This window comes from Rhopalosiphum padi, chromosome 1 (genome assembly GCF_020882245.1).
Source record: "Rhopalosiphum padi isolate XX-2018 chromosome 1, ASM2088224v1, whole genome shotgun sequence".
NCBI classification, from domain to species: Eukaryota; Metazoa; Arthropoda; class Insecta; order Hemiptera; family Aphididae; genus Rhopalosiphum; species Rhopalosiphum padi.
The window spans coordinates 47,864,213-47,891,415 of record NC_083597.1 but is presented as its reverse complement, the minus strand read 5'-3'; the positions used below and the strand labels follow the sequence as shown (position 1 = coordinate 47,891,415).

At 25.1% G+C, this 27,203-nt stretch overlaps 1 protein-coding gene across 1 annotated transcript in view; it reads right to left on the bottom strand.

The window, feature by feature from the left end:
- Positions 1 to 894: 894 nt before the first annotated feature.
- LOC132917376 (low-density lipoprotein receptor-related protein 1) overlaps positions 895 to 27,203 on the bottom strand; it is a 38,810-nt gene continuing 12,501 nt past the window's right edge. The window contains exons 19-69 of the mRNA XM_060978094.1: positions 26,510 to 26,758; positions 26,241 to 26,444; positions 25,791 to 26,166; positions 25,483 to 25,727; positions 24,910 to 25,038; positions 24,614 to 24,847; positions 24,127 to 24,483; positions 22,911 to 23,156; positions 20,843 to 21,145; positions 20,663 to 20,785; positions 20,296 to 20,582; positions 20,067 to 20,209; positions 19,753 to 20,003; positions 19,400 to 19,633; positions 19,153 to 19,330; positions 18,478 to 18,682; positions 18,212 to 18,401; positions 17,878 to 18,138; positions 17,578 to 17,808; positions 17,374 to 17,514; positions 17,156 to 17,311; positions 15,552 to 15,680; positions 15,290 to 15,480; positions 15,033 to 15,219; positions 14,837 to 14,965; positions 14,396 to 14,665; positions 14,132 to 14,334; positions 13,652 to 14,057; positions 13,392 to 13,586; positions 13,013 to 13,218; positions 12,790 to 12,951; positions 11,373 to 11,537; positions 10,951 to 11,219; positions 10,016 to 10,117; positions 9,537 to 9,686; positions 9,127 to 9,446; positions 8,597 to 8,854; positions 8,244 to 8,497; positions 7,973 to 8,160; positions 7,288 to 7,511; positions 5,965 to 6,135; positions 5,790 to 5,908; positions 5,506 to 5,727; positions 5,293 to 5,425; positions 5,030 to 5,178; positions 4,863 to 4,971; positions 4,188 to 4,434; positions 3,814 to 4,062; positions 3,570 to 3,740; positions 3,368 to 3,491; positions 895 to 3,297 (exon numbers count right to left, since the gene is read on the bottom strand). Coding sequence (XP_060834077.1) covers positions 3,142 to 3,297; positions 3,368 to 3,491; positions 3,570 to 3,740; positions 3,814 to 4,062; positions 4,188 to 4,434; positions 4,863 to 4,971; positions 5,030 to 5,178; positions 5,293 to 5,425; positions 5,506 to 5,727; positions 5,790 to 5,908; positions 5,965 to 6,135; positions 7,288 to 7,511; positions 7,973 to 8,160; positions 8,244 to 8,497; positions 8,597 to 8,854; positions 9,127 to 9,446; positions 9,537 to 9,686; positions 10,016 to 10,117; positions 10,951 to 11,219; positions 11,373 to 11,537; positions 12,790 to 12,951; positions 13,013 to 13,218; positions 13,392 to 13,586; positions 13,652 to 14,057; positions 14,132 to 14,334; positions 14,396 to 14,665; positions 14,837 to 14,965; positions 15,033 to 15,219; positions 15,290 to 15,480; positions 15,552 to 15,680; positions 17,156 to 17,311; positions 17,374 to 17,514; positions 17,578 to 17,808; positions 17,878 to 18,138; positions 18,212 to 18,401; positions 18,478 to 18,682; positions 19,153 to 19,330; positions 19,400 to 19,633; positions 19,753 to 20,003; positions 20,067 to 20,209; positions 20,296 to 20,582; positions 20,663 to 20,785; positions 20,843 to 21,145; positions 22,911 to 23,156; positions 24,127 to 24,483; positions 24,614 to 24,847; positions 24,910 to 25,038; positions 25,483 to 25,727; positions 25,791 to 26,166; positions 26,241 to 26,444; positions 26,510 to 26,758 — 10,601 coding nt within the window. The 3' untranslated portion in view covers positions 895 to 3,141. The remainder of the gene's footprint in view (positions 3,298 to 3,367; positions 3,492 to 3,569; positions 3,741 to 3,813; positions 4,063 to 4,187; positions 4,435 to 4,862; positions 4,972 to 5,029; positions 5,179 to 5,292; positions 5,426 to 5,505; positions 5,728 to 5,789; positions 5,909 to 5,964; positions 6,136 to 7,287; positions 7,512 to 7,972; positions 8,161 to 8,243; positions 8,498 to 8,596; positions 8,855 to 9,126; positions 9,447 to 9,536; positions 9,687 to 10,015; positions 10,118 to 10,950; positions 11,220 to 11,372; positions 11,538 to 12,789; positions 12,952 to 13,012; positions 13,219 to 13,391; positions 13,587 to 13,651; positions 14,058 to 14,131; positions 14,335 to 14,395; positions 14,666 to 14,836; positions 14,966 to 15,032; positions 15,220 to 15,289; positions 15,481 to 15,551; positions 15,681 to 17,155; positions 17,312 to 17,373; positions 17,515 to 17,577; positions 17,809 to 17,877; positions 18,139 to 18,211; positions 18,402 to 18,477; positions 18,683 to 19,152; positions 19,331 to 19,399; positions 19,634 to 19,752; positions 20,004 to 20,066; positions 20,210 to 20,295; positions 20,583 to 20,662; positions 20,786 to 20,842; positions 21,146 to 22,910; positions 23,157 to 24,126; positions 24,484 to 24,613; positions 24,848 to 24,909; positions 25,039 to 25,482; positions 25,728 to 25,790; positions 26,167 to 26,240; positions 26,445 to 26,509; positions 26,759 to 27,203) is intronic.

Below are 27,203 nucleotides of genomic sequence, written 5' to 3'. Positions count from 1 at the left end.
TATTTTATAATTTTATGCATTGGGCACTAGCCACTAGGGAAAAAATATACGTCAATATGTCTCCCCGTCATCAGATTATCCAATATCCATCATAATTAATATTTCTTTAGCCTTAAATGTTAATTTAATTTCTCATAATAATAAGAATAATAACTTACGCAAACATCTATTCTTCCGGTTAAACAGCAAACTATATGGCATTAAGAGGACGTCTCACCCGCATGTGTTGTCTCCGTCTTACACACGTACGACATACGTAGTAAATTTTGTTCACCAGTTTTAATCGTGTGCTTTTAGTTTTAATATTAGAGTGAATTGAACTGTTATAAACCTAACTATATAAATAGTATTAACTATTAATTGGTAATAGACATTAGACAATAGTATAATACCTTGATTTTTTTCTTTTATTTCATCAATTATTGAAATGCTTTCATATAATGTCATATTTTAAGTTTCTAGTTTCTTTATTGCTATCACTAGAAATTGCATACTAATTAATGTAGGTATATAAAATGTTAATTAATTGATAACATTACGAACTTCAAATAAAATCAAGAACTTTTTTAATTTTTCTAGTTGATAAAATTTTATTTTACACCTTTTTTTAATTTTTTCTTTAATTGAATGGAATATATTTTGAATTTCGTAAAGATATGCAAAAATATGCAATAACCATTAAATATGCAGACATGTGAAAAATACAATTTCACCAATAACTTCAAACTATTATGGTTTGTATTTTGTAAAGATATGTGTACCTACATTATATTACATACTGTAATATAAAAACATTTTTTTTTATTTAAGTCAGTCAGGTATATTAAGTATACGCTTAGTTACAGTGTGCTAATCATAATATATGTTCGGAACAGAACAAAAAACATTTCTCAATAAATACAATATTGTTATTTATTAAAATAAGTAGTTTTAAACATAAAATAGGTACAACAATTTGTTATAAATATGGCACATAGATTTAAATTGTTATCATTTACAGAGTTTTACAATTAATTTGATCTTATTAGAAATAATATAAAATGAAAGTAGAAAGTCTTAATACATTTATTTTTCAAATGTAAGTCTCATAAAAGTTACATACAAGTATAAAATTAAAAATAAAATAATAATAATAATAAAAAAATATCAGAAAAATGTAATCACAAATAGTAGGACTAGTTGTGTAGACAATTAATCCAAATAATAACATTTACCCAAACATATTTATACTAGGTATACATAAAAAAAATTCATTATCAACTTTCACTGTCTAATTAAATATTATTACACAACCAATTTATAGTATACGCATAGTTTTATATTATAATAGTATAAAAATATTATAATTAATTATAACCGTCCTGCAAACATTATTTAAAAACAATATTGAGAATTAAATTATAAATATATTTTATAATTGTAAAATTTGTCTTGACAATTATATTATAAATCACTGTAAGGAATGCAAAAATGGGCAATAATAATAATAATTGGAATGAAATTAAATAGGCAAGATTGCAGTATAGGTACTTAATATATATTTGGACAGTTTGATCCACCAAAAAAATCTTATTATTTAAGAATCACAGAATAGTGGCTGGTGATACATTCTCTAATACCAGATCTAATTAATTCTATTCCAGAAAACGAGTTGAAGAATGATTTTTACTTAGTTAAAAACAATATATTAAAATACAATATTTCTTGGAAGCACTTAAGGTTTAATATGATTATTACTATAAGATCTTGGTATGTACTAAATTAATAATAAAAAAAAATATATAACTAAAAATATATTTGAGCAAAAAAAAATAAACTATAAAAGTCTTAGTTTTCATTTTCGTTATTTATAAAGTGGGTATACAAAAAAAATGCAATGTTTAAAAAGTCTTTATATATAATTTAACTACCTAAATTATAATATGTATAACTATAAAAATTGTGAAAAAATTTTAAATGTTTTAGTCTGATTTTGCTAAAATATAAATTAATTTCAAGAATACAATATATTTTTTAAAGTATCTTCTGTATATAAATTAGGTAATTATGAAATAAAAGTTAAATATTTTACTCTAAAACATTTAGAATACAAAACATTAATACAACTTTTAATATTAAATATTGTAATAAAAATTATAATAAAATACACAATTTAGTTATTCAAATCAATTTTTAAGATAATAATTTTAAATGTATAACAGCATTTTGCATTATAACAAGTCATGTATATAATAAAACTTTTATATAAATTTTGTATTTCAATGTTAATTTAGTAAAAAAAATTTAATTTAAAAAGTTGTATACAATATTAAGGTTTGTATTTTAATGTTTTACCCAGGTCATTTTTATAAATCATACCTAATACCTACCTATATTAAGCAATTCTCAATAATAAAACTTTTCAATCAGTAAATGAAGTTAAATGAGATTATTTATTATTGGTAACATTAGTTAATTGTTCAAATTTCAAATTGACAAGAGCTGCACATTACTATAACTAAATCACAAATTAACTGGTCCATTTAAAAATTAAACATTATTTGAATGTTTACAAACCAGATTGAGTTAAAAAAACAAGTTCAACTTACTTATAACAAGAAAAATATCTATATCTAGTATAAAAAACAAAAAACCTTAAATCTAAAAACTATTAAACAAATTTTATAAAACTGGCAATCTATATTATCGCATTACAGTAAAATTCATCTAAAACCACATATAATTCACATTTGGAATACAATGCAAATAAAATATTTATATGGGATAAAAAAATTATTTTCAGTTACTTGTACAAAATTTATCAACTGTCATTATCAAATATAATTTTATGTCTTGCTACATAATGTATTTATAGATATAAACAAATTTTACCATATACAAGTATTACTTATTACTAAGTTGCAACTCTAATGGAAATCATTGTTGTTCTGGTATTTTTTCATACAGAAATAGGAACTAGTATTAATGATACAATAAAAAATAAAATAAGTCTACAAATAGTTGTTCTTGAGTAAAAGTCAAAAGGGGTACAGCAAACAAACAATATCCTTAGTTGTTTGTTTTATATAAATTCATTAAATAAACTATAGTTTCAGTAAATGATTCTTAAAATTAATATATCAAATTTGTTGTTATTTACTTTTATGTTTCATCATGGCTATTTTCTGTTGACAATATTTGATTTGTCAAATTAGTACTCTGTAGAAGACCTTTGCTTTCTTCACTGCCAGTTACTGATGTACTGCTACCAGCACTATATACGGAATCATAAACTGGGTTTCCAAAATTTCCACTAGGCTGTAAAACAATAATTTCAACAAAATAAGATTAATACACTACAGCTAGACTACCCTATAATATATATTACTTTTTCTTGTAATGGAAAAGAACGATCCAAATGAATATCTTCATCATCTATATCATCTTGTATGTACATTGGGTTATTAACTTCTATATTCTCTTGCATTCTTACATGTAAAAATGAACGGCCTCTACAAGAAAAAAAAAGTAATTACAACAATTTGTATTTATAAATATATAAATATTAATAGATTTTCAGTAGAACTTACCTTCTTCTAAGCTTGGTGAAATAATATGTAGTGGCAGTAATGACAATTGACAGCACAATAATTAAGAATATTACCCACAATGCATTTATACTGTGTTTATTTTGGTGGTCTGAAGATGTATATTCTATTACTTGGGTTTGGCATCTATTGCCAACATAACCTTTTTGACAACTAAATAAAAAATATTTCAATTTAAAAAAAATTAATAATGATATTTTAAGAACAAATTTTAAATTATAATTACTGGCACGAAAAGCTTCCAATTGATTCTTCAGGCTCTATACATGTGCCATCATTTAAACAATAATTTTCACAAGTAAATCGATCAGTGCATCGTAATCCAGTCCATCCTGAACTACATTTACAATTAGGTTCATCTACTCCAGAATTTGATTCCATGTAACATGTACCATTATTATAACAATAACCCAAACACGATCCAGAGTCCACAATTATATTGCTACAATCAGATGAACCCCAAAGCCCAACACATCTAAAATAATAATAGTTTTAAATTTAAATATATATATACATAAATATACACATATATTGCCAAAAAATAATAACTAAAAGATAATTTTAAATAAAATAAATATGCAACTATTTTTTTAAAATTACCTGCAAGTGGGCAATCCATCAACAATGATACAAGTCCCACCATTTTTACACATTTCTGGGTGACACAAACTTGTAGTAGAATTTAACTGATCACATAAAGGATACTTCCGATTAGGCGGGCAATATATATGACATTCGTGATCATTTTTATCACATGTACAGTTGCAAATATCAATACGGCATGTTGGATCTTTGAATTGTGGTAAACATAAACAAGCAGTTATATTGTCTTTGATATAACATGATCCTAAAAATATAAATTTAAAAACAATGTATTTAGAATAAAATGAGATATTAATTTAATAATTGCTATGTTTTAATGCAACAGCATTTTATTTTCTTTAAACATTTTTTTTATATTTATCTTTTATAAATTTAACAGAATAATTTATTTTTATTATCCTTTTGAGAAACTTCAAATTGATAGTAATATAATTTATTAAAAACAATAGGTATTTTTTAATTAATTAATCGAAAAAAAATCTTTTGATTTCATTTATATTCTTAACTGAAAACAATGAAAAGTGAAATAATAAAATAAGCAAAATAAAAAGAGGTAAAAACTAAAATAATACACCTTTACTCTTCAAATGGTAATTATGTCTGTTGTATACTATTCAAAAGAAATCATAACAGCTACTAAACTATAGAATTTTAAACTTTTTAATTCCTTACCACCATTTAAACAGTTATTGTTGTCACAATTTACAAATTCACAATGTGGGCCAGTATATCCTTCATGGCATTTACAAATAGGACCATTGGAATCCAAAAAGCAGGTTCCCTAAAAAGCAAAATTATATTATAGAAAATTATTTTTTTTTATTAAATTTATATAACACCTTAATACAGTAGTTATCACAATCTGAATTAGTGCAAGAGGGGCCCCTATATCCAGCAGTGCACTGACATTCACCATGACCAGAATCAGATCTAACACATATGCCTCCATTTTTACAATCAATGTTTACACATTTTTCACAATGTTCACCTTAAAAAGATTTAAATACTATGTAATAATTTCACAAAATATTACTAATAAGATTTCATTTGAGTTAAATATATTAACAAAACCAATCTTAATAGATATATTTTTATTAAAAACCTGTAAAGCCTGGCAAACAGTCACAAATATTGTCAATACAATTTCCACCATTCAAACAACCTCCTGTGGAACAATCATTTGGAGATACAGGAATTTCACATCTATCACCAGTCCAATTAATAGAACAAATACACTAATAAAACAATACATATTAAGTATTATTATACAATTTTCAGAAAAAAAAAAATATTATAAAGCAACAGCAGTAAATACCTTGAGTTTGGATTCTTTCAATTCATCGTCATATGCTACATAACAGGAAGCTTTATTATGACAGAATTTATGACATTCATAGTCACTACATGTTTCTCCAGAAAATAATGGATCACATTTGCAATAACCTAATTCTGATGTCACGTTTAATACACATTCTCCTCTATCACATGATGGATCACAAACCAAAGGAGGGATTTGCTTATCAACACATTTTATATCCTGAAAATAAAAACATTAATTTTTAGTAAATTAAAGTGAATTAGTAATCATGTACTTCATACCGTCAATGTAGGAACTTCTGCTTGGTCATCGGCACACATGCAAGTTCTATTTTTAGGATTTATACTTAGAGTACACAATGCAGTAGGATGACATGGATTTAATACACAATAGTTATTCACTAAAATATTAAAACATGTTAAGCAATTACATAAAAATAAGTAAATAAATACTTACAATCTTTTGGATGTTTATTCTCTTGCATAATAACTAAATCTGTAGCCCTAAAGATAGTTTTAGATAAGATAGTTATATTCTTATCTTCAAACTTTTCAATTTTTACAATTGTTGTCAAAAGTGATACATAAATTGAATCCTCAAATAACTCAATGTTAGTCGGATGTTTACCTGTAAAAAAATATATTAAAACCGAAGTTTATTGCAGGTTCTAAATACATTTTTTAAGAAAGTAGGTAAATGAGTAACACTGTTTTACATTATGTGTCGAGTAAATCAGTATTATAGGTGTGTTGTTAAATTTAAATTCAATGATATATCATTTTATACAAAAAATGATTCTAAGCGGAAACAATATTTCAGCCTATATTACTAAGTAATGATTATGTTTTATGATATAGCTATTAGTCATTAATATAACTTTTAGTATTATAGTAGGTTGATATACTTTTTCCAAAAAATATTGCATTTATTATCTTATTAATATCTAATTATTATAATAATATAATATATTTATACCATATTATATCAACTCATACAACTCAAAAATGTATGTCTATTTATTTTTAATATTTTTGTATAGTTATAAAAATAACTTTTGTAGGATCTTGTATTAAATTGTTGAGAATTTTAACTAAGCATATAATTTTTTATCGACATTTATTGAAAAAAAACTAAAAAAAAAATTGAAAATTGCTCATATATATAAATAACTCAAAATAGGTTAAAACGTTTTAAAAAATGTTATCGTATATTGGAAAAATTATATAAATATTTGGTGAAAATTTCAAGTATCTACGGTTATTCATTTTTGAATTAATAAAAAACAACAAAATAGATTTTATTAAAAATTGGATTTACGTAAAAATTCCTGTTATTCCTAAATTTTTTGTTTGAGTTCTTGATTATAAAATAAATACTAAGAATTGTAGTTTGACTTTTTTTAAGTACAAACTAGATCCAATTTAATACCCAAACCCCCCCTCATTTTTAAAAATTGAAGCATTTTATCAACAACTTATCATGTATTCATCAAAAAAACAGTAAAATCAATACAATCATTGCTTGTTCAAAATCTAAGATTATTATAAAATATAGGTGTGAAAAAACTGGATGTATTTAATTTTAATTTTCTATTTCTCTGATATAATAAAATACCCACAGAGGAATTTGTTTATAAAAATTAAGAATTAATGGTATTTCTATACTTTTTGAACCAATTTGTCCAATTAAATTATTATCAATCTTCAATACCGAAATGTATAACTATAAATAATTCCTTATAAACACTAAACCAATATAAATAACAACTATCGTGTATACCTTTGGGAAATTTATGTATAACTTTACGTCCTTTTCCATCTAATAAAACAGATTCTATAGTGTATGGCTTAGTATCTGACCAATATAAACGGCGAGCAGCATAATCAATTGTGATACCTGCCGGACTACGAACAGATTCACTAATAAATGTTCGTCTGTTGTAACCATCCATTGAACATGTTTCAATGCGTGGTTTACGACCCAAATCAGTCCAATACATCGATCTAAATAATAAAAACAGATACATAAATATAAATGTATAATCACAATAAAAAAAAAATAATAAAAATGGGTTTTTAAATTCTTAAAACCTTCAAATACCTTTAGTTTAAAACAATTGAACAGTTTCAGAAAATTTACATTTGAATAAGAACATTTCATATGGTTCAGTTTGAATAATTTGAGCATAATAAAGTTCAAAATGTTTGAGTAAGACATCAAATTAATTTAATTTTTTTTTTTTTAATATAAAAAGTTTATTTCTAATATTATAATTTAAAATGTATTGTGGTTTAATTTATAAATGTATAACAAAGTTCAAAATTACTAGATGCTTAAATAAGATCCAATAAAACAAATATATATATGTAAAATAAATTTGAGTTTGTGAAAAATTAATTCATCTCATGGCCCATACCAAAAAAAAAAAAAAAACAATATATATAACAATAACTGTTTATCATACCCAGACTGAGGATCTAACACAATATTTTGTGGTTTACGATCTGCTTCAAGTTTAACCAAGGTTCTAATATTTTTTCCATCTACAGTAGCTACTTTAATAGCTTTGGTTCTGTCAGAAGTTTCAATCCAATATATATTTTTTGAAACCCAATCTACAGCAATACTTTCAGGAGTGCCTATTGTTTGTATCTAAATAAAATAAAACACAAAAGAATGTAAGAATGTATAAAATTTAAATCAAAGGAAATACAATAATATAATCAGCGACTTACAATTTGTTTAGCAGTATTTACATCACGAGTAGTACGATTTGATTTATCAATTATTTTAGAATATAAGGCTTTAGAATTATGATCACTCCAAAACAGATATGTTGCATTTATTGTCCACAATATATCAATCGAATGTATTTTATGAGATGGTATTGTAACAGCAGAAGATTTAAATAAGTTTTCTTTGGATTTGTATGGATCAATAAAAAAAATATCTCCTTCATTGTTAGCAACAACTAATAATGCCGGAGCCCCTATAAAAATGTAATAACTCAAAGTAATACATTGATACATACATCTCAAAAAAATTATATACAACAAAAGGTGTAAATTAAATTAAATATTAAACTAACCATTTGCTTGACATGATTTATTAGGAAGAGTAACACTGTAACCAGAGGCACAATGGCAGGAATGGGTAGAATTTTTTTTGGGTACACAAATCTGAGAACATGTCCCAAATTGACAAGATGCTTTAGTTACATTACATAACTGTTCATCTGAATTATCTAGACAGTCAAAAAACCCATTGCATCGTAAATGGCGACTTATGCAAAGCCCATTTCCACATCTAAATTTACTTGAATCACATACTTGACTAGCACTGGCACCTGAACCAAAATAGTAAAAACAATAATTTATTTATAAAATGTCTAAATAAGGAACATAATTTTAACCAAGCTAATTATAAGAATTACAATTAAAAAATTAAAATATATAAAACATAATATAATACCATGTAAAGTTAAATTTAACAAATTTAAAAGATATGAATTTAAAAAAAGTTAATTGAATTAAATTTTAATAATAATTACATTTAGCATTTAACATTTTTATCATAAATAATAAAAATAAATATTGTCATTTAAAAATAATTACTCACATGCCGTTTTAGTTTCATCAGAACCATCACCACAATGATCCAAACCATCACAGACATTTGTATTAAATACACAATTATGATTGTCACATCGATATTTTCCTGGTGGACAAGCTACTAATGCACACATAGTTCGGTTTTCATCACTGCCATCTGCACAGTCTTCTTCGCCATCACATCTATTTCCAAGTGATATGCAATCACCATTATTACATACAAATTGACCATTACGGCTGATTGAACATCCTTTTCCAAGTTTATCTGTACAATTCCATTCATCAGAGCCATCAGGACAATCTTGATCTCCATCACACTTCCAGTTTCTTAGTAGAAAAAAAAAAAAATGTATTTTTAGTATAATAGTTACATTGTTAATTCAACAATATGAAAAATAAATTGTAAATATAACTAACGGTGATATACAATGATAGGACCCATTACAGTGAAAGTCATCACTATGACAAGTAACACGTGAATCACATTCATCCTCATCACTATTATCTGAACAGTTAATTTGTCCATCACATTTTTGACTAGCTGGTATACATTGACCATCAAAGCATCTAAAATCGCACGCAAATTAATAAAATAATATTTAAATTTAAAAATTAATAAATTATAAATCAAACTCATCAATAAATATTTTAAGATGACTTTTAGAAATTAGATATCTATGATTACAATTACTTTTAAACTATTCAAATTATAAGCTCTAAATTGATTTATGTACTTGCGTTAAATCATTAATATTTAAAATACATTTTGTAAAGGTGGTTAAAATTATGTTAAATAAATATAATGTGTTGTATTTGGTATAATAATTTGATCAATTATAAAGGTTTTAATTAAACTAACATCTCAATCATGAACATTATTTAATATTAAAAAATACCGAAATTCATATTTAGAACAATTTCTTGGTGAGCAACCAATTTCGTCAGATTTATCAACACAGTCATTTTCATAATCACATCGCCAGCGTCCTGGTATACATCTATAAAAAAATTAAAAATTAATGATAAAGCTATAGTAGTTAATATATAAATTTAATAACTCTTTGTATAGTTCATTTATAATAAATTGTATAGTAATGGTTTAAATAATTACTACAGATTCCATACAAGATCTATTAGAAATACTTATTATTAAAGACATTAAAAAATAATTATTAACAGTGATATGCTATTGATTATGTACTCTAATTAAATATATTATTTATTCATATATTCCAAAATAAGGACAAACTTTACAAATATAAATACAATAAACTTATTAACTTAAAATTTTAAATGGAAATAGAATAGAATAAAAATATGAAGTTAAATAAACCATAGAACATTTAAAAAAAAACTTTTATAACCATTTTATATGCATGGGTATAACAAATATTTAACTACTATTGGAAAGACAAAAATACAAATATAAGTATATACAATTTGATTAAATTTACTATGAATAACATATTAGTTATTGAAAAAATATTAGCATAAAATCTTGAAGGACAAAAAAATCTAAATTTCGGTCAATTTTAATCATAGAAAAAATAATCAAACCAAACATGGATTTGTGTTTGAATTATAAAAATAAAATACTTTTTAAAGACTATTTATAATTACTTTATTTTCAAATAAAATATTATGTTCATAGTTTGAGCTAAGTTCAGATACAAATTTTAAGTTTGAATATTTAGTTTAACAAAATGTTATATACTAAAAATATATTACTATTAAAATATTAAGCTTGAACCAAAACTATTACAAACTTACAAAGTTATTTGAAACTTTAACTTCAAATGATTTATACTGAATTTTATTAAAGTTTACTCACTTTCCATTAGCACATTTAAAGTATGTTGGATCACACGTGCTGTTAAAACAAGAAGGTGGTTCATCATCCATATCAGGACAATCATTTTCACCATCACACACCCATGTTGAATGAATACATCGACCATTTTTGCAACGCATTTCATCAGATGAACATGTTCTCGAAGTACAATCTTCTGGTTCATCAGAATTATCTCCTGATCCACAATCATATTCACCATCACACATAAAAACTTTTGGAATACATTTTCCGGTAATTTCGCATTTGAACTGAAAAATATTTAATTTATATATTATAATAAATCATACTTATATTATCACTACCTATATTAACTTTTCATGAAAAATAATTAAATTTTATGTAACCATTAATAACTCTAACAGAACATTATTTTTTACTTTAAACTATGAATTTTTTCTTACCTCTTTTGAACTACATGCTTTTGATTTACAATCTTTTTCATCTTCACCATCCAAACAATCATTGCGACCATTGCATTTTAGCTGATTTGATATACATGTTGGCATTGGTAATTTGTTAAATTTAGAGCCACGTTGACATTTAAAGTCCGTATCAAGACATGTATACTATACAATACATAATGTAAGTAATTAATATGCATTATGTCAATATTACAATATTACAATAAAAATTCTAAAGAATTTTCAACACAAAAATGAGTCATGAAAATATCCCAGTTGTAAGCTTATAATATAATAATCATATTTCATAAATAATGAAATATAAAAATGTATATGTTACGGGTAATGTTAAAATTTGGATAATATCGACATTATCCGGCTAATGTCAACATTAGCCGTCTGTTTTGGTTAATGTGTAATTTTTCGTTTATAAGCATGAATTATTAACATTATCCGGATAATGTTAACCTTAACCAGTCAATATAGGATAATGTTAAAAGTTGTATATTAAATAGACTATATAGCTATATATTTAAAACTGTTATTTCATTTATATTTTTTAATTATTATATTATTATTCTTTTATATTTCACACTATTAGAATGTTATTATATTACACTCATTTTTATTTTGTTGTTTTTATTCAGATAATAGGTACTTATGTAATCATGTGAAATGTCTTTCTATAAAGGCTGCTTTTATTATGTTTTCAAGTCGATTGTCTGGTTTAGCTAACAATATATTATCTATCATTTCTGGGTAACCAAACAATCTCTTCTTCATTTTCTATTTGTAAATCTAAATTATAAGTTAATGCTACATTATGAGTACATAGTTATAATCAAAGTAGAAGTTTGAAGTTTTGTACGGAACTTTCTGCATAAGCAACAAAATCAACTTTTGAGTACTTACTCCATTCACTCTTTCTATAACATTCCTGGTTTTTATATGTGATTTATTATATTTATTTCCTGCTCCTGTTGTGGGATTGGGTTTTGCTGTGTATAGAAATTAGCTCTGAAGGTAACACGACTATTATTATTATATATTTTATGTTAATTACTAATTTATTGTATCTTAAATATATTTAATATTGTTAATTATTTACAATGATTTTATCTCATGCATGTTACATTTTTATGGTTGTTAAGACATTATCCAAAAGTTCTTGGCTAAAATCATATTATCCGGTTAATGTTAATATTATCCAACATTTAATAATATTCATGGTGGTTAATGATAACATTTGGCTAATGTCGACTTTAGCCGGATAATGTCAACATTATCCAAATGTTAACATTACCTGTAACATATACAATATGTACAAAAATGTGTTAAACAAAAAGTGTGCAATAAGATAAAGATGGCTGAGAATTGCCACTCTCTAAAAAACATAATATTAAATACTTGTATTTACATTTCCACAGTTTTCTTCATCAGAATTGTCTTTACAATCAAATATACCATTACATATTTGTGAAGGCTGTATACACTGATGATTATTACATTGAAATTGTCCAGGAGTACACTGGAAGTCTAAACAAGTATCAGGCTCATCAGAACCATCTCCACAATCATCCTAAAATAGATATTATTTATTTAAAAAATATAATAAAACAAAATATAAATCCTAAACATACATGTTTATCGCAATGCCACCAGAAAGGTATACATTTAAATGTATTAGCACACACAAAATGTGATGAAGAACAATTAGCAATGCAATTCATATTGTCTGGTGCAAGAATAAAATCTTGAGGACATGCACATGTTCTACCCAAATTTGGTGATAAAAGACACAAAGCTTTGCATCCACCATTATTTTTCTCACAAGGGTTATATGCTCCTAAAGCAAATAAAAAAAGTGATTAATATTATTTATTTATACTACAAAAACACGAGTTTATTAAAATATATTTTATTTTTTTAATATTTTCTGTTACAACCAATATAAAACTTATTTTTAACATAAAATTTCAAGTTCTTAACCTATAAATAAATATATATTAATTTATTTACTTGATGGTTGTAAAAGAGGATGCACAACTTTAATATCCATTGGCCTATAAACAAGTGATGTAACATTTCGACATTCTTGGCCTGAATATTTATGACATTTGTGTATGCTTTTTGTTTCCCAATCAGACCAATAAACAGAATTTTCAAATAAAGTAATAGCAAACACATGGTGTAAATTTATAAAAGGATCAATTTCTGAAAAAATTAAAAATTTGTTTATCACAAATTGAAACTGTTTTTATAAATAATAACAAAATTACTTCTGCTCATAATTATATGTCTATTGTTCCCATTTAAGTCTGAATAAGCAATATAGTCCTCTTTTGCATCAGCCCAAAAAAGTTCTTCTGTAGCTAAACTTATTACTAAAGCATTTGGCCAACCAAGTGATTCATTTACAATAGCTTTAGGTTCACTTCCATCCATACCAGCCTTACCAATGTAAGGCACTTCACCCCAATCGGTCCAATACATATATCCTCTAATAGGATCTAAACTGAGGGCTCTAGGTTCTTCTAAACTTTTACTTATCAATACTTTTCTAAATTGACCATTTAGCTTAGACACTTCAATTGTGTCTTTACCCTTGTCGCACCAGTACAAATTTTTAGCAACCCAGTCTACTGCAATACCATCAGGACTTTGAATTACTGGGCCATGTAATCTCTAAATAAATTATAAATAATAAGTTTAGACTGTTTAGAGATCAAGTATTCATTAAGATTGAAAAATTAATATACCTCAGTAGTCATATTTTTGCATTTTTTTTTAATTGTACTACCCTGAGTAGAAATTTCAGACCAATAAAAACAATTATCAGCATAATCATAATCAACGGCCACAGCATTGGTTAAATTTTCCACAACAATTTCAGTTTTAGTTCCACGTAAATCAATTTGTTTAATATACTGTTTATTAGCAAAAACTAGCATTGGCTTTTCAACTAAAAAAATCATGAATTTTTTTTTAATAATGTAAATTGTAAAATATTAATTAGTTATTACTTGTAGAAGCTTTGCATGAAAAACCATCTCGTAATAATGTGTAACCTGCAGTACAATCACATTTATAAGATCCTATGGTGTTATAACATATTTGGTTACAAGGTTTTGTTATTTCAGTAGAATTGCATTCATTAATGTCATGACATAAAGTTCCCACAGCCTTAAAGCCAGGGTGGCATTTACATTCATAGCCAACAGGACGATCTATACAAATATGCTCACAAGGACGAAAAATGTGTGTATTACTTTCTAGTGCACACTCATTAATATCTGGAAAATTTAATTTTGATTTCTTTTATTCGATACAATTAATAATGTAAAATAAAATATCAATTTTAATAATTAAACTTATATTAGCATATAATTAAATTATTTTATAAAAATACATTACTTACATCTATTTAAATATAGTAAAAAAATTATTCTTTTAAAAATACTTACTACATTTGTCTTCATCACTAAAATCTCCACAATCATCTTGTCCATTACAGGTAAGATTTGCATTGATACATAATTTATTATGGCAAAAGAAATTATCAGGCCATGAGCAATTTTCATTTTTATAATGTTCTAGAATAATTATATAAAAATGACTAGTAAATAATGTTAACTAGATATAAATAATTTGAATACTTACTACACTCTTCAGTATGCAAATTTTCATCAGAATTGTCACCACAGTCATTTTTACCATTACATAAGTCAGTTAGTAAGACACAAGCACCATTTTCACAAGTAAATTCTTTAATAGAATCACATACTTTACAGTTTTCAGGTTCATCTGAATTGTCGCCACAATCATCATGACCATCACAATAATATGCCTAAATATTATACTAACTTATAATTCAAATACATGACATTTGTTTGCTGTAATTCAGAATAATTACATACCTCAAAAATACATTTTTTATTAACACATTCAAACTTGGTTAATGGACAAGTTGAATTGTTTATTTTACATTTTTCTTCATTCTCATCAGAACCATCGCCACAATCATCATCTTTATCACATACCCAAGTAGATGGTATACATCGTCCAGTTTTATTACAATGAAAATCACTACTTGAACAATTTCTACTTACTATAAAAATAAAAATATTAATTAATATGCAAATTAAATAAATGTTGTAAAAAATAGAACAATTAACATACAGCAATTAATAAGTTCATCAGAACCATCAAAACAATCTGGAGTTCCATCACATTGCCATGATGCTGGTAAACACTCATATGTTTCAAATTTGGTTTTGCAATAGAATTCGGATGATTTACATTTAACAGCTAGAACATAAAATAATAACATTTTTACATTTTGATACTGTTAAGACACCTTTTTATAATTGAATAAAATAAAACACAAATTAAGAATATATGATAGATGTGTGCAATTTAAAACAATATATATTTAGAATTCAAAACTTAAAAAATAAAAATAATGTTTAAAGAATATGAATGATTTAAGTTCAAATTGTATGAATTTTAATATTTTAATTGACAGTATACAGCTTAATATGAGTAAGAAATGTTGACCATTTTTTTTAGCAGAGAATGAATAGCAAAAGGTTTGTAGTGTATAAAAATGCTTATTTTAGAGTTAACATATTTGAACATACTTAATAAAAATTATATGCAATACCTATTATTACTATGATACTGTATTTATAAGACCTAATTTCTTGTTTATCGCATAGCGCTGCCACTAGCTGATAACCATTTGGATCAATTTTCCTAACTTAATAATTCCCCAATAACTTGTAATTCTTAAATTATATTTTTAGTCTAATATTTGTGAAATGGTCATCCACTTCAGCAACCCATAAATAATGTTTTGTGATTCACATTATAAATGACTAAATGTTTCTACTTTATTATAATGGCTACAGCATTTTTATCATAGATGATATTAAAGTGTATAATAAATTGTATAACAAAAAAATATTAAATATAACATATTGATTATTGATTCCACATCAAATATTATATAGCACATTATAATTTAAAGTAAATTAAACCAAAAAACACAAATATTTTTCTTAAAAAATAAATTTAAATCTAGCAATATTTCTAATGAAGATATTTGTGCAACTATAATAACATCTAAAATACCGTGGAATAAATTTAAGCTAACTCCAATATTATCAAAATGTTATCAATATTACAAATAAACATTTTTTGGTAATTTATCTTTGTTTTATCGTCCAAATTGTTTATACTAATGTCTCAATAAAAAAATGGTTCTTGCTATTTTGCTGTTACATTTTACACACAACATAATTAAATTATCACATCATATTACTATTAACTATTAAGTATAGATAGTAAATATATATATACATTTTTCTACTACTAATACCAAATTAACCTCGCTGCATCACTTCCCTTTAATATTCAATTGATGAAATTCAATCAACTACATATTTTATTAAATCAATTTTATTTAAATTTCTATGGTATCTTCTTATTTCCTTCCTAGTATCTATTTTTCAATCAAAATTATCTTTCTTTACTAATTAACTTGCTAAATTACATATTCAATCATTATAATTATTGCTATTTAATATACATTTTATAGCAGTTATAATTTCAACACGAAGGACCACATACTGATATACAACAAAATGTTAACCATTACTATGACATTTCTTATATTTGTATTTAAGTTATGAATAACAAAATATTATCTATTTCAATAATTATACATAATAGATTGTAAATTTTACATTAAATCAAATTATATAAAAAAAAAATCTACTCACGGCAATTTATCTCATCTGATGAAGGCAATGAAGTACTTAACGAATCACCACAATCGTCATAACCATCACATTTCCATGATTTAGGAATACATTTACCATTTGAACATTTAAAATCATAAGATGAACAATTATTTTTTTCAGGAGTTAAATGTTTTACTAAAATAAAAATAATTAATATTTATTAACTATTCATTGTTCATATTAAAAAATTGACTTACTTGTTGAGCAATTTTGTTCATCACTGTTATCCCAACAATCATTTTGACCATCACAAATCCAACTTGGATGGATACAAGCAGTAGTTGTATTACAGCTTATTATTGTAGCATTAAATACTAAATCTTCACAAATCTTATGATCTTAAAATAGTAATTTTTACCAAATTATATTGTATACAATAAGTAAATAATTATTTAACATACCACAACCAATTTCATCACTTGCATCACTACAATCAGGATCATGATCACAGCGCAAATTTGGAGTTATACATTCACCAGATTTACAACGGAAGAATGTAGAATTTTTACAAGAACAGTTCAATTCATCAAAACCATCTAAACAATCAAATAGTCCATCACATTTTTGGCTATTTGGATGACATCGTTTGAAATCTGGACACGAGAAAAATCCTTCTTGACAAGACCTCGTGGCTAATAAAATATTATTTAAATTAGAAAACAAAATACTTTTTATATAAAAAATTGTATAAGATTGCTTACCACAATATTTAATATCTTCGTCAGAATTATCCACACAATGGTTTATACCATCACAAGTATTTTCAAAAGGTATACATTCATCAGAAGAACACAAAAATTCATTATTTGAACAATTATTTTTTAATTTGTTTTCAACACATCTATGTTTATCAGGTAGAAGTGTACGGTTGTGAAAACAAGAACATTCTACAGCACCTTTGATATTTACATGACATATATCTTCACACTGTCCATTGAGTAGATAGCATGGATTTCTAGTACCTTGAAATATCATAATAATAACATAATAACATTTATTAAAGCTGCTATAATATAATAATATACTAGAATTTACAATCATTAATATTTTCAGCAATTGCAATTATTCCCATAGGTCTATAAACATCTTTTCTTATCCATACAATATTTTCACCAGTGTATTTGTCAGCTCGTAAAACTGCATTTAACATCCAGTCGGTCCAATAAAAATAATCACCATATACAGCAATGTCAAATGGATGTTGAGGATACAATTCAGCGAGTACCTATAATACAACATAATTGTAAACATTTTAGGTATTCAAATTTTAAATAATTTATAGCTAAAGATAATTAAAATACCACGCGATTTGTTCCGTCATATTCACAACTCTCAATTTTATCCAACTTTGCATCACCCCAATATAGTTTTTGAGTCATGTGATCTATTGTAAGAGCATTTGGAATCTGAATATCAGTTGTTATGATTGATGTTACGTTAAATCCATTAACAAAAGATTTTTGAATACTAGGTTTTAAATCATTCCAATTGGTCCAAAACATCAATCTATAAAGTTATTATTGAAGATTAAGAATGTATACAATTAAATATTATTATATACATTGATTACTATGATAGACACATGTAAAACATTTTAAACAATTAATCAGAGAATAACTAAATTATTTAGAGATAAACCAATTCAATAGTCACTATTTTAATAAATAATTAGTTAGAACTAATATTGTATAAGTAGAAACATTTTTTAAAGAAAAAAAGATTTATTACAAAATGTAACATACTGTATTGTAAAACAATAGTTAGAAACTTAAATTCTAAGGAAATATTACTTTTTATTTAATTTAGTGATTAAAACAACTATTTAAATGTTAAGCACATAATAATATCTTTAAAGGTAAATCAAATTCAGTTATTACATGTTATTTCAATTATATAATATTGTAAGTAAAATTAGAATAAATAGTGTTTTCAAAATATAAATACATCTATATTTTATAATTCAATAGATTACTCACATCTCACATATATCAATTGCTATGCCACGTGGTCTATCTGATTTTCCTAATTGTATAACTATCTCAGGAGCACCATTTGCTTCACTTAGATTTAATCGACTAATGGTTGCATGACTATTTGTCCAATAAAGGATATTTTCACTCATTTCATAATCAATACCTTCTACAGATCCTTGATCTAATAATGTATATTGAAAATAAAAGTAAAAAAATAATATAAAATTTAAAATAAAATTGTATTACATACTTTCAGCTATTACTCGATGACCTGTATTATTAAAATGAATAGCATCAATAGTTCCACGTTGAATATCTGAGTAAAATAATAAAGAATGTGCATAATCATACGACAATGCAATTATATTCTGCATATATGTTTTTGATTCCATGACTCTAAATGGTGTATTCAAATTTGGATTTTCAGACACAGCAACACTATCAATTTTATCCACTCGAGAATACATAAGAAATGTAGTATAATCTAAAAATATTAATATTAGAAATGATATATGCACACGATTACTTGAAAATTGAAAATAAATATTACCAAGCAAATTGAAGTATTTAGGTAACTATTAAATAATTTTTAAATTAAAATACCTTCACATTTCTTTCCATCAGATCCAACGATTCCATGTGTACAAGCACAAACCCCATGTGTCCCATTAAATAAACATAGTTCTTGACACCCTCCATTATGTTTAGCACAAATATTAGACCCTTGATGACGACTTTTTGAAAATATCTGTACATCTTTTGGATGTTCGCCAAATTCTTGAGTCAGTTCTTCAGATGCAGATAAATTATCAATAGGGGAAACCATTAATGATGAAGACCCTTGTACTTGCATACTGAAAAAAAATATAAATTTCTGAATAATTCTATATTAATATAAACTTTGGTAAGTAACTTACATTCCGAGCCAATAAATATAACCATTATGTACAACAACACTAGCAGGATTACTATCTTTATCTTCATACAATATTTCATATTCAGTACCATCATAATTACAACGCCCAATCATACTTTGTTGACAAAAGTATAACTTGCGATTCTATTTTTAAAATATATACAAATTTACACTTAAATAAATGCATGTTTTATAATATCTTATATAGTTAACAGATATTAGGTAGATACCGTGTAATCCAATGTAATATCTTCAACATATGGTTGATCTTTGTTAAGTAAAATACTCTTTCTATTCTTTCCATCCAAAGTTGCCCTCGAAACTCCATGATAACGTCTAATACTCCAAAATAGAAAACCTACAATAGGATCTACAGCCAAAGAATTAGGCCTTTCCATGGTGTCTCCACTGTCTACCACCACATAAGCATTAGATCCATTAAGATGAGCAACTTGAATAATATTTAAAGATGGATTTGCCCAATAAATATGACCAGCAATCCAATCAATAGCAATTCCTAAGTAAAAATAGATTATGATATAATGTAGTTTTTTTAAATGCATATACCTATTAATTCAAAATTTAAATGAAATATACCTGAAACCCAAGAGCCTGATGTCTCACCAGAATGTTCATGATTTACAATTATTTGTCTACCGGTTCCATCACGTTTTATTCTCATGATAGTTCCTTGCTCATCATCTGACCAGTATATATATTCTAAAATATTATTTTTAATTAAAACAATAGAAACATTACATTGTTTACTACTCTTACCTTCATAAAAATCTATGCTATATGCCATTGATGTTTTAGATAATGGACTTAAAACTTGTCTAGTATCATTTTTTATTAAAGATATGCCTTTGATTTCAGATTCAACAGTATATAGTAAAAATTCACTGACACCAACACATTTTTTCTTATCTTTTGGATCAATAGTATATCCAATAGCACAATGACAAACCCAATGTTCAACAGCAATAGGTAAGCAAAGATGAGAGCATAGACCTCTATTCTTTGAACAATAGTTAATACCAGTTTGTAAAGATGGATCATAAAGACTCAATCCATACACATCTGTAAAGCGCAAATATATAAAATTGTTTTTATATAGAACAAAAATATTCTTTAAATGTTTGTTTTATTGTAAGGCATTTTTGATAAATTATAAACATTTAAAAAATTTAAAAGGTGGACAAATGGGTACCACTTTGTTGTATTATAAATGTCAAGTGGGTCACTGGTCACTGTAAGAGGTATATAAAATTTGAGTTCAATGATACATAAACGATTCTGAGCAAAAATAGTCTATTAAGAGGACAAAATTTGATAATAGGTAAATTTACTCTAATATTAAAGCTAACATCACAAAATGTATTCTGCTGAACGAAAATTTGTTATGATATACGTTAGTAAGACAGAGACAACATATGCAGGTATGGTGTCCTCTTAACAAATACCACTAAACACAATATAATTTATTTTGCTAATAGTAATACAGTAGGTTGATTTAATTTTTACTGAAAACATTGCATTTTTTATATTCTAAATATTTAATTATTATAATTAAAATAAAATAAATATGAGGTATTCTGTCATATATACTATATTTGTTTCATTTTTGAATCATAACAAAGTAACTAAAATCATTTAAAAAGAAATAATTATGCAATTATATATACTACTTATATAATATACTATACCAGGGATCTCTAACCTATAGATCCAGCCCGCCAAGCTAATTTATTTTTTAAAAATAATATATTAGTATTTATTGTTTTTAATTTATTTATAATTAGTTAAATAAAATTAATTTATTAATTTTTTCATTTGGTGTTATTCATAACAACTTAGCTAATAATAGAAAAACCAGACGATCATACTTATCTGACTTACAGTGTACTCGCACAGTTACACGTTGGTCAGAAAGACTTAATGATCGACTCTGAAATAATAATAATGCTATCAAACTCATGATCGACGGATTTTTCTAACTGTGCAAATACGCTGAAATATAGTAAGTACATAATATTGAATCTTATGTATTCTTCAATTTCATTACTTCCTTATTTCTCATAAAATATTGACCAGTTATGAAAAAATGTATCTTAGATTTGGCCGCCATAAAAAAAAGTTAGAGACCTCTGACTTTACTGTAAAAATTTGAACTTCAAACGCTTATACATTTTTTTTGCAAATTTACACTCAACTTTTTTCTTTTATTCTATTAATAAAAACTTATACTTCAATATTATACTAAATTTTCAGTTTTCAACCAAGCGAGAAAAAAAATCAAAAATTTCAATTATCTATAAATAACTAAAAAATTTGAAATGGAAATATAAACAATTGGTGAAATTTTTAAGTTTCTATAGTTAAGTTTAAATTAAAATAAAATAAAAAAAAAATCAATTTTGTCGAAAACTATTAAATATATAAATTGTAAAAATTCAAGGTTTTTCTTAATTTATTTTATTATTTTTTCCCAATTATTAAAAAATACTGGAAAATTTGTATTTTTTATCCCCAAAATACTAACTAGATATAATTTGCTACTAGAAACCACTTTCCAAAATAGAAAATCGAAGCATTTATACTGCTCCAAAAGGTAATGATAAACAACCCCCCCCCCCCCCACTTTAAATCAATACATTCATTGACTCCGCTCAGAATCTAAAATATTGTACCAATATAAAACTTAATAAGTATTAAATATAATTTTATTTTTTTCAAAAGTTAATGAATATAATTTTTAAAGTTTATATTTTAGCATAGATGGGACATTTATTAATAATAATGCCTATTTTATTTTTTAATTATTTTTAATTAATAGTATAAATACCTGCAGTTATGTTACGAAAAATTGAATTTTCATCTCCTGTAATTTTATTCGCAACTCGAATATTCATTAGTCTGTTATCCACATAGTATATATTATTTTTGTATAAAGCAATAGATGATGGAAAACTTTCTTCTGGTAAATTTAAAGGAGGATTTACTCTGGAATCTTGTATACTATATGACTGAATAGAATGTTTATCAGAATTCACCCAATATAGTGTGTTTGTTTCCTGATCAATAGTTAAACCTAAACAAAACAATACAATATTCAATTAAATAAATAATACTAATATTTAAATAATTTATAGATTCAATTATAAAAACAACTTTTATTTTAAAACTGTAAGCAAAATACATACTATGAATTAATTGATTTAAAATAATATTATTGCATTATAATTAATTTTTAGCAGTTATTTTACTAAATTGTATTTACAATTTAATAATATAACATAATATTATATCTCTTAGAAAAATTATTCATTATTTATTAATTATTTTTATTAATTTGTACCGAATTACTTTTATTGGTTTTATGTTACCTACTCATATACAGTCATATATTTAAATATTTAATGCTTTTTATTTTTGATTTAGTAATATATTTATCTTCGACCAAGTATAAAAAGTTAATGGAGATCTTATAAATGTTATTTCTTTTAGATAGAATATTATTAAATTAATAATTAATAATAATTGTCAATATTCTTTTTGTTTGGTAATAAATTATTTGAATACACCATATCAGTGTATGTCTTTTATCTTACAAGCATACAAGCATACACTATATAAAAATAATGTCCTACAAAAAAATATCTGTGTTTTGTAGTGAATTGGTCTATTGTCAAACTTTAAGGTATGAAAATATATTTGTGATATGACAGTACACAGCATTTATGGTATTTCAATTTTTAAGCAATTTATGTGTTCATTAAACGCCCATCTTCCTTAAAAATTCAAATATTTTACAAATAAACCAACTAACAAATGCAGATAATATTCTTTCTTTTAAATTTGATAACTAACCCAGACTAAATCAAAGTTAGTTCTACTGAACAAAAATGTCTGCAATTTACATTTATAAGACAAAGACAACACATATGGATGTAGTTCCCTTTTATTAAAATATAAAATCAATTAATATAATAAATAATAACTAATATAATTTGCAATAATTAAATAATTTATAAGTATTCAATAAGTTTATAAATACTTACTAGTAAACCCTGATACAAAGGGTATAATTTTTTCTGTATAAATGATTGTATAATAAGATGCATTCATATTGGACATTATAATATTATGATGGCCACTTGACATTCCTTGAGTCCAAAACAATTTGCCTTGTTGTGGATATACAGCTAACGCACCAATTTGTAGAGTTTTGTTTGTATCTTCATCAGTCCAATCACTAGAATATATGGTAGTAAAATACTCTCCTTCGAGATTACAGGCTATTATAGTTCTGACACCAGTGATTTTTTCCTCTGCAAGAAGATTTTGATCTGAACTAACTGCGATGAATATATTTTTTGACATCCAATCAATAGCAAATCCGTGTGGTTGATGAATTCCTAAAACAAAAAAATGTTTTGTAATAATAATATTTAAGTTTTAGTTTAAATAACAGAGTATTCTAAATAACACTAGTTAGATTTTTAACCTATTTATGTTCTCTAAAATCTAGTATAAATATTAAAATACCTGTATCTAAAATTACTTCAATGTTGCCACCAGATAAACTTGACCTTTTAATTTCATTACTTGAATAATCAGACCAATAAATTTTCTTATCTGCAGCCAAATAATCTATTTGTACATGGAGTAAAGCTTGCGAATCATATGACAATAACGTTGGAATTGCATTATAATATGGTTGTTCTAAATTAACACCACGAATCTCATTAATTTGTGCAAATAATAAAACAACTTCATTTTCTAAAATATAAAAACAATATATTAATGTACATAAATATAATAAAATATTTTTTAACTTTTACCAATGCATGTATGATTGTCCTTAGATAATCGCATAACATGTGGACAGTCACATTTGTATTTCGAATTTGTATTCAATAAACACAAATGAGAGCAATTTCCATTATTTATTCCACAAGGGTTAAATTCAACTAAACAATAAAAATAAAAATAAATTACAATTATTAGTTATTATTTCAATAAAAAGTAAAAATAATATTTATTAGTTTAATGAGAGTAGATTTTTATTTATCAGAATATTTTCGGTTTTATTTCACATAGACCATTACCAATGATTAGATTTATATAATATGTATTTAATAAATGCTACTGCTTACATATGAACTGATAAATAGTTGTATTATGAAAAAAAATAAAGCAATACAAGGATACTGCTAAACAAAAAATTTCAAAATTTCAAATACAAATATATTTTAAACATATTTATAATTTAAAACCATACAATTATATTTATCAATACAACATAATTTCACTACATTCACTACTTTATTATTTACAAATTTAAGTAAATTGAATAGGTTGGACAGATTTTTTTTAAATTTTAAGTTGATTAACAAAATATTTATTATTTTTACCTTTTGGTTGTCGGCTAGGGTGCAATATTTTTATATCAAATGGTTGTGTTACGGTATGTTGCACAACCGTAACATTCAAACCAGTCCATTTATTAGCTTTATTCACTGAATTACTTCTCCAATCAGTCCAATACACATCATTTTCAAAAAGAGTAATGGCAAATGAATGTGAAAGAAGCTCATGTCCCTTTAATACTAGATGATGATTATTTCCATTATAATCTACTGTATGTATTGTATCTGATCTAAAATAAAAAAATGTTTTAATTATTCACTATAGATATTAATAAATAAATAAATAAATTTACTTGGCATCAATCCAATAGATACGATTTAATTCATAATCTAAAGTTAATCCATTTGGCCATTCTCCATCAGAAAACATGCTCACAAGTACAATAGTTTGGCGAAATTCACCAGCCATACTACATCGCTCAATTCTGGGTGCTAACGAATCCCAGTCAGTCCAAAATAAATAGCCATATCTTGGATCTAATGCAATAGCCCTAGGACTTTCCATGTCTCCAGCAATTAAACTCCTTCGATAACTTCCATTTAATTTTGCAACTTCAATTTGATCTAAATTACTCTCAACCCAATAAATATTTCCAGCTACCCAATCAACAGCAAGTCCTTCAGCTGTAGTTAGACCATTTTGAACTACAACTTCTATGTCAGTTAATGCTAAAAAGAAAATATATTTTTATTGACTATTCATAATGTTTAGCAAACAATCAAATATGTTATTCTAAACATACATCCACCAATTAATTTTCCTTTAAATATTTTATCATCTGCTACATCAGTCCAATATAACATATCAGTTCCATCATTAGCATGGTAAAAATCTAATGTAACAGTATTTTTCAAACTAGAAATTAATGATTTGACATTTCTTGTAATTAGGTCAATTCCCCGTAGCTCATGTTTGTTACTAAAGATTATTTGCGGTACATTAGTATCTATAAAAATGAAATTACTTAATTAATTTAAATAATTATAAAACAATTATTGATACCAAATATACCTATACTTTTACAAGTAAAATGATCTGGAGCTAGTAAATATCCTTTGTTGCAAGTACATTTATGTCCATAGTGCCCATTTTTAATACATTTTTGAGAGCAACGACCCCAAGTACTACAAGGACTTACAAACGAACATGTTATATTATCGTTTTGAAGAATCATGTTGTTAGGACATAAGCATATGTATCCATCTGGACTATTTTGGCAAATATGTGAACAATCAGATGATAATTCACATACATTTGTAGCTAGAAAATTATTTATTATTTATTTAAAATTTTAATACATTATAATAAGACATATTAATAAAATGTATAAAAATGTTAAAAATATAGTAAATCTTCTTTTTCTTTCTCCTTTGTTCCCAAATATATGGGTTTGGTCCTTATTACCTTACACATCCATCTTTTCTTAAAATTACATCAGCTATTTTTGTATCATTCCATTTTGTTTATTCATATCTTCTTCGGTCTTTCTTTTTTTTCTCTTTCTGTCTACATTCATTTCTATAGCCATAACATGAGACAACCGTTTCAGATTATTTTCTGTTATTTTGTCTACGATTTGTGCTACTCTGATATTACTCCTCCTAATGAATTCATATCTTATTTTCTCCTCCTAAGTTATTTCACACATCCACCTTACCATTTCATCTCTACTATGCTCACCCACTGTTCTGTTTTATTGTTGACA